This window comes from Ricinus communis, chromosome 6, assembly GCF_019578655.1.
Source record: "Ricinus communis isolate WT05 ecotype wild-type chromosome 6, ASM1957865v1, whole genome shotgun sequence".
Classification (NCBI taxonomy): Eukaryota; Viridiplantae; Streptophyta; class Magnoliopsida; order Malpighiales; family Euphorbiaceae; genus Ricinus; species Ricinus communis.
The window spans coordinates 24,794,182-24,802,507 of record NC_063261.1 but is presented as its reverse complement, the minus strand read 5'-3'; the positions used below and the strand labels follow the sequence as shown (position 1 = coordinate 24,802,507).

Genomic DNA, 8,326 nt, shown 5'->3' with positions numbered 1-8,326 from the left:
AATATAGAGATGATGACTTGAACTCAAGACATCCATCTTCCAAAAGCAAAAGTAAAAGCTCTTAATATTTGAACTAAATTTTAAATATTTATTATTTATAAGTTAGTGAAAACCGTACAAATTTAGTTTTGAAATAAATGCGTATCTTTTTAATTTTAGTCTTCTCTTTTTCTCATTTGTCATTAAAAAGACCGAGACACAACATCATATATAAGAAATGAAATTTGGCTTTGGCGTTTTCCGGCATGTGCTCTTCCACATCTTTTGTTTCTAATTTGCCCAACATTACTTTTGTATTGCACCAAGAAAATGGCAAATTACTTTTGGACTCTAATGACTAAGAAAATGGAGAAATATATTAAGAATTTGATGATTTAATTTAGCCCAAATCCAAAGGTTTCTCCTCAAATTGATGTTTAGTGTTGTCTTGAAATTAAACATGATATATTCAAACTCTTTTAATTTATTTATATTTTCATGGATACCTGATGCATAAGAATAAACATAATATGAAATTAGTTAACTAAATTAAAATAAGATTTTAAAAATGGAAGAGTAAAATTACATTTGGCCCATGCAGGTCTCGAACCTGCGACCTTCGCGTTATTAGCACGACGCTCTAACCAACTGAGCTAATAGGCCGATTGGTTTTTGCATACTCTTATAACATAATCAATTATAGATAAAGCAATTGGTCCATCTTAATTTGAACAAGAATATATATTTGTTTATTTTGTTTTATTAAAATAATATTAATGCATTTGATTTTTAAAGTATATGAAGTTAAATTGGGATTCTAACATATAACTATACATATAATTTACATGACGTGCATATACAAAATTTCAAAATATCTTAGATTCAGAATATATTTTTTATTTTATTATTTATTATTCAAGGTAAATGAAGTAACATAGAAGAAAATAATAATAATAATAATAAACAAGAAATTAAAAATAATTTTTATAAATAGTGTAAACTTTATCAAAGGTCCAAAATATAACTTTTAAAAAAGAAAAGATGTATATCATTATAATCAAAGCAATTAATAAAAACTTTCATAATATGCATAAAAACAATACTATATTTCCCCTTTAATATTATTATCACTGAGCATAGTACATGTAAATTATCTCTATTAATTTTAGAGTATTTAATGATATGAAAGATTTCACCAATTTTATAACAACATTTCACATCCAACACACACATATATAAACCAGAAAAGTAATGCCCAAAAATGATCTTGATGGTTAACCATTACAAGATGTCATTCTATAAATAATTACCAATCAACATTTGAAAATTATTGTAAGAAAAGAAAATAAATGGTTAAAAATATAGCTTAACTGTAAAACCATCTAAAAAAACTCTCCTACATAAATCAATTACATTAGCAACTTGAGTTAATTATCAAATCCATTGATGAATCTTGACCCTTCTATAGTAGGCCAACACATAGCATTGCGACAATGAAGATACTGCTTTGAACCCTACAAAACATCAAACAACACAGATAAAGAGATCATTGAAATGCTTCTAATACAGAGAATTTCTTTCAGAAACATGCAAACTATAGAAAATTAGAGAGAAAAAATAATCTAAATAGATACAATCGATCCTCTTATAACTAATATACTTAATAGATCAAAAAATTATTAATATTAAAATTATTAATTTATTAAGTTCAATTATTCAAAGAAAAATGAAATCGGTTCCTAAAAAATTTATTAATTAATAGAAACTATTAATTTATTAAATATTAAATTACGAGATACATGCATGATTAAGTAGTGCTTAAGAAATTTAAAGGGTATTTGGAATGTTAAGATTCAATTGATTGCTTTGCAAAAAAGGAATTGTCACCATGCTATTTGTCCAGATGATGCATGAGAAGTGGATGGAGGCCGTGGGGCAGCAGGGGAAGCTGGGGCACCAGGGGAAGCAGGGCCACCAGGTGAAGGGGGAGGAGCTAAAATGTTGAATTTTCCTGTAATAAAATATTTAAAAATAATATTAGATTCCCAACTGTAAATTAATGTTAAATTCTCATTTAGAACTTGGAGAAAGTAAAAAGAAAAAAAAAAAAAAGGCTACAACAATGAACAAATAAAGGCACCATAGTTCAAAGTTTCTTTTATTTCAGGTTTTCCAAACAAACTTTAATACACAACTTAACTAATTCATCTTGTAAAGTAAGACCAAAATTATTATCCATATTAAGCTTTACATATTTAAGAATTACATCCTGAATGGCTAATGATAAGATTCAAGAGAAAGAATCCAGTATGATAAATTAGTCTTCAACTGGGTTGATCATAAGTGGAATCTTTTCAGCAGTAATTCATCAAACCTTAAATTTAAACCAAGAAAAAGAAGAAGAAACCAAATAAATAGATATTAAAAGGGGTAAAGGGTTTCATTAGTGAAGGCATTTACCACACACAAGAAGGTTATCTGGTGGTGGTCTCTCTTTGGCAGGATTGGGGTCAGCATCATAAACCCTCAAATAAAGCTCTTGTCCTAAATACCAATTGTCCAAATTCTGAGATCTCAAGTTCCACATTCCAGGGTTGTCAAGATATGCATAAACAGCAGTCCATCCTTTAGGATACACCTGAAAATGATAATCATATGTATAGGTACTCAATTGGAAGAGGGAAAACAAAATCCCAACTCAATTAGTGCGAGCTAACCAGAACTTTCATATTGTTTCATGCATGCAATAAATGAGAGAAAATAAAAGGAAATGCAATGAATGATTCTCAAGAAATTCATATAGAAAATACCTGAACTGTAGATCGAACTACAGGATCATAAAGATTATAAGTAGCGCGAGATTTAGGAGTCCAATCTCTATCTCCAAATCTACCACCATACATCAAAATTTCGCAATGGTTAGAATCAATGTATTAAACACGATCATTCACTTTAATATTCATTTATATATATTTTATCAGTCGAATATTTATCATACATATAAATGAATAAATATTATAAAATAATTTTATTTTTTCTTCACCGGCCATGACTAGGAGCTATCCAATATAAATACAACACATCATACTACAAATCGACAACATGCAAATAATTTGTATCTCAATCGAATATTTATCATACATATAAATGAATAAATATTATAAAATAAATTTATCTTTTCTGAAGAAACCGGTCATAACTAGGAGCTATCTAATACAAATACAATACATCATAAAATATATTATAAATCGACAACATACAAATATTTTGTACATGTGGAACAAACTAGTGCAAATGCAATGACAATTTATGTAAAGATCTTAACATCCTCATAAAAGATAAAAGATTAGTACACTTACCCAACAACGTAGAAACCAAACCCATCCAAGTGCCAAGCATCCATAACATCCAAGTTATTCTTGAACACAAGTTCTATCCACCCTTTATGGTTCCCACTCGCAACAAAGACACCATGTTTAGGGCCACCATTAGTGGAATTTGTAGAAAATTGGTCAAGTTGAAAAACGTCAGACCAATTTCCTTCGTAATCAGCTAGCTTTAATGGAGTATCCTGTGTGATGTAAGAGATATCATTGACTGTGTGAAATGATTCACTGCCAATCTCAGCTTTTGTTCCTTGTAGGATAAAAGTTTGTGATAATGTCACATTGGTTACATTAAAAGTTCCTTGTGGGTTAGGTCTAGCAGCTCCTGTAGTCAAGTTCCACCTTCACATACAAATAATACCAATCAGATAATAAATTCAATTGGAAAATTTTTAATTTAGAAAATTATGTATCATATGAATATTTTCATATGATATTAGTTCTCTATATATAAATATGGTCCTAAATTAATCATGCTAAGATCATTTTAGCAAAATTCTTTACAGTTATAGGTATTTAAAAATAAAGTGTCCATTTCGCAGAGGTTAAAACTCGATATACTTTTTCTTTTACAGATTTGTGAGATATCAAAAATAAAAAAGCTGAACAAATATGAAGTATGAAACTTGACCCATTTCACCCAACCGGAGTTGTTGCAGAAGAATTACCTGATGGACTTGGATTGATCAATGGAGAATTGGACATTAAATGGATCAGGTCCACTTGGGAGAGGTCCAGTAGCGTTTACAGTAGAATTATCATAGTGCAGTACTCCCACAGCTGCAAAATTGTTGATTTCGTTCTCATTAACCATCTTAGGAGTTGCCACAATATAATAGTCTGCTGCATTTTGGTCTGCTGTGACAAGAACTGAGTATGATTGCCCAACATGTACGTCCAGAGAATCCAATGTTATTTGGGTAGTGTATGATCCTTCAGTTTCAACTAGCAACATTTTATGATTTTGTATCCTGAAATTGAAACTCCATACATTCCCTACATTGGATATCCTAAACCTGTACGTCTTTCCTACACACAGAAATGAAAGAAAAAATCAATGGTCTGAGTATCTGTCTTGTAACCTACAAAAAAAGAGGAAGAAAGGACTTGGTTTTCAGTACCCTGTGTGACTGTGAATGATTCATAGGATTTGACTGATGGGTCTTTATATGAGCCTTTGCCATTCATTAGCATCTTATAAGGGGGATCATTATAGGTAGAGTTGTTCTTAATCATAGACCTGACATCCTGTCACCATTGTGCAACAGTTAGTAAATAAATTAAAGAAGTGCTATTGGGTTATCAGTTTCATGGTTAATGATTTCTGAGGTACTAGAACAAGGAAAAAAAATGGATGAAAAATCCTAGCTTTACCTTGTAACTTTTCTGATACCAATCGCCAATGAGGAGATCATACTCAGCCTCAGGTTTGGCAAAGGGAACATTAATGACTATGCGATTATTAACTCGAATTGGACCGAACCCTCCTCCAGCTTTTTGGAAATTAAGAGAAGGGAAGTAGAAGAAGCTGCCGATTTGGTCCTTGAGCTGGAACTGATAAGTCCAGTTTTTACCTGGCAAGATTGGACAATTTGTACCTGAAACTCCATCCTGCCATGAGTTTAGCCTTTGCTGTATCCCATTCCTGCACCATTACCAATTCAGTTATGTCATCTCATGGAAAATATGAGAAGATTGAATGCAAGAATGCACTAGACTATAAAAAGTTAAAAAACCCATTAGACCAACCAGGTAAACAAAAGAGGCTCATCCATATCATTAAACACATTGATATTAATATTGTCATTTGTGGTGCCATTGATAAGGGGTCCTGGGAACATCCCATTGATGGTAATAACCTGTCAAGAAAAGTTACCATAATTTCAATTTCTCAATTTATCCAAGAAAAACCCTCAATGCTGCTAACTAATAGGAGAAGCTAAGTTTCTTAAACTAGCTAAACAAAAGGCGTTACCGGTTGATCTGCTGACACTGGTTTAATAGTTGTGTCAAGTGCAACTCTCCACTCATAGAAAATATCAGCACCATTAACAGCAGTGGCAAAGAGTAAAAGGGTCACCGCCGCGAGCACCACCAATTGCTGTGGTGGGTACTTACCAGAAAATGACATTTCAACGAGGAGGCGTTGGTTAATGACCTAGTAGAAACAAGGAACTGTTCAAGAGTTAAATACAAGATATAGCAAGTCTCTAGAATGGTCAAGATGATGATGATAAGAACAATGATTGGTGACAATAACAAAAGGAAAATATGTTGTAATCAGCAATGAAGAAAAAGCCAACTAGAGAGAAACAAGATCAAGGCATTATAAATTGCCTTGTTCTAATCAGCACAAAATTATATAAAAGCTGGATCTTGCCATGTACAAATCAGGGAAAGTTACTAATAGAATATGATTTTCCAAAAGGAATTGGTACGCTCAGAGCCAAATAGGCTGCACCAAATACTTCCCTTTAGGCTGAAATTCCCAAACAATGCATTTGTAATTTTTTAAATCTTTGCTAGACAACCAATTGGCATCTCTCTCAAAACAAGTGAAAGCCTCTTTGTCAGGATATATATCAGAATACTCAAAACAAGTTTAAGGTATCATACCCTGCTTGAGAGACAGAGAGACAGCAGAAGGAGGAAGCTGATGGGACATATTGCTCTAGCTATGCACTTGCCTATGCCTATGAACATCACTAATTGACCTTATGTACTTCAATTTCTCTTGTCTATGACAAAACAAGTTGCAATCACACTAAACTTACAAACTGAAACAAGAAAATGGTTCTGATTTTGGTTCGAAATAGACATGTAAGAACACTTGTAATTGCACGCAAAGTCTTCTTATAAAGTTTGTTAATTTATGGCAAAGTAGCTATCCCTATCAATTCTGCATCATTTTTGCAACCTTTTCAATAACATTTCTCTTTAACCTTAATTGAAACGTGACCTACGTACAGTAATCTGAAACGGAAACCCTTTTGTGCTTTTCTAGAATTAATAATTTCTCTACAAATTCTGCTTCTTTTGGCTTCAAAATCATGAGCAATTTCAAGAAAACATTTTAACAAAATCTCATCCTTCTATTTCTTGTTGTCTTCTTGTAACTTGTCATCTAAGAAACTATTCTTTTCCACAACTGTAATTTTTCTTAAAAAAGAAAATAAAAAAAGGAAAAACCCAGGCAAATAGAATCAATAGTATGAATTAAAACAAGTAAACAAACAAGAAAACAAAGGAAAGACATACCTGAAGAGAAAAAAAAAAAGAAAAAAAAAAAAAGAAAAAAAGAAAGGACCCTTCTAACTTTGCCGACTCATTCACAGAATTGCTCTCTTCATATTAATTTCAAGAGACATATAACTCTTAACCTATTAAGTCTCCTATTAATAAATATGCTAACGTTGTTAATGAATTATTAGACCCTAAATTTATAAAGGGGTCACTCACATTTGGTTAAGTTACCTGTTATATAGTTACTGAAATTTCTAATTATTAAAAAAAAAACACGTAAAAAAGTTCTTAAGAATTTGAGAAGAAAAAAAATGTAATTTTAAGTAAATTAAAGTCAAATAGAATTCTTCCATAATATGTGTTTCATTTACTTGCATATACAGTGATTCCTTCCACTATAACTTCTTCTTTTAAATGCATATATATACACTGATTCCTTCCACATTTGGCCAGCCGATATAGAGGTGCCGCTTTCATGATAAAGAACAATTTAATATTTAAAAGATACAATTTAATAATTTTTTTAATATTTAATATTAATTTATAATATTTTAAGAAATAATAGTAAGTTAACTATTTTTAAATATTTTTAATCTTTTTGAAATTTTATTAGTGTAATAATATAAAAATTATTTTTAAAATATTTATTTATTAATTCTAGTATTATATAAATTTATCCTATCAATATAATTGACATTACTATTTTTTAAAATTAAAAACTATTATAATAATTAAATATTAATTTATTAATAAACATAATATTTAAAAATATTATTTTTATAGTTAAAATCATTATCTAATTAGAAAACTAGTTTATTAATTAATATAATATTATAACATAATTATTATGCTATTTTTTAGAATAATCATTATCGAATAAAAAAACTAATCATTATTTAATTAGAAAACTAATTTATTATTATTATATTATTTTTTAGTATTAGAATGAGTATTTAATTATGAATATAACTTATAAATCAATAAATTAATAGAAAAAATCATAAAATTACACGTAAGCTTGAGTCTCTTGTGTCAAAAATAAGTATATATGTCAAGACAAAAAATCCTATATGTCAAGTATTACACGTAAGCTTAAGTCTCATGATATATTTAGTTTTTTAAAAATTTTATGCACCGATGGTCTATTATTAATGTTGTTTTAGTGATAATTTTTTTCATTTTTTGTTACATTTTTAGAAGTTGATTTTAATTATTTTTATTGTAAATTTAAATTTTTTAAATTTTTTCTAAATTTTTTTATTTTTTATTATATTTTTAGATATTGTTATTGATTAATTTAATTAAAAAATATTTAATAAGTATGAATTCAAACTTTTTTTATTATATAATTATTTAATAAATTAAATTTAAACAGAGCTCAAATTACTTACAAATTTAATTATTTTCAAATAAATCGAGCTTGAGCTGGGTTACAAAAGCTGGATTCGAGCTGAAGCCTCTGTCAGCATTAAGCAAACTAAGTAGACTTATTGATATTTGATTTACACCCCTAGATGTAAGGACCCTTCCAAACTGATGCAATATCCCCTTGAGGAATGTGTGACAGCCTCAACAAACCAGTAATAGCGGCGGCAGTACGATCGAAGACACTGATGACGTCAACCTAGATCGCAACAAAATCAACAATGATGACAAAGGGGTCAACTGTTGCAACTATTGCATCACCATCGATATCTCTGCAACCTTTGCATCAAATC

The 8,326-nt window shown here is 29.8% G+C and overlaps 1 protein-coding gene and 1 non-coding gene across 3 annotated transcripts; both read right to left on the bottom strand.

The window, feature by feature from the left end:
* Positions 1 to 568: 568 nt before the first annotated feature.
* TRNAI-AAU lies at positions 569 to 642 on the bottom strand. The gene has a single exon. It is a non-coding gene; the product is annotated as a tRNA-Ile (tRNA).
* A 591-nt stretch (positions 643 to 1,233) lies between these two features.
* On the bottom strand, positions 1,234 to 6,162 carry LOC8278012 (monocopper oxidase-like protein SKU5). Of its 2 annotated transcripts, none has more exons than XM_048375464.1 (11): positions 5,982 to 6,162; positions 5,341 to 5,523; positions 5,115 to 5,224; positions 4,740 to 5,010; positions 4,487 to 4,613; positions 4,034 to 4,394; positions 3,339 to 3,707; positions 2,790 to 2,868; positions 2,440 to 2,617; positions 1,867 to 1,990; positions 1,234 to 1,493 (listed from the first exon to the last, which is right to left on the bottom strand). In XM_048375464.1, the coding sequence occupies exons 1-11, from the start codon at positions 6,066 to 6,068 to the stop codon at positions 1,442 to 1,444; spliced, it is 1,941 nt and encodes a 646-aa protein (XP_048231421.1). In that variant the 5' UTR covers positions 6,069 to 6,162; the 3' UTR covers positions 1,234 to 1,441. The 2 variants fall into 2 exon arrangements, with proteins under 2 accessions (XP_048231421.1, XP_015583100.1); XM_015727614.2 differs by having other exon boundaries at positions 5,341 to 5,540; positions 5,982 to 6,132.
* Between the last annotated feature and the right edge of the window lie 2,164 nt (positions 6,163 to 8,326).

What these genes read in the sequence shown, in the direction of transcription:
- LOC8278012 (XM_048375464.1), bottom strand. Translation starts at nt 6,068, where the DNA reads ATGTTCATAGGCATAGGCAAGTGCATAGCTAGAGCAATATGTCCCATC. An exon ending in CTCTCTGTCTCTCAAGCAGG is followed by an intron (nt 5,524 to 5,981) that starts GTATGATACCTT and finishes TGTTTCTACTAG; the next exon opens with GTCATTAACCAACGCCTCCT. An exon ending in ATCATTCACAGTCACACAGG is followed by an intron (nt 4,395 to 4,486) that starts GTACTGAAAACC and finishes TTCTGTGTGTAG; the next exon opens with GAAAGACGTACAGGTTTAGG.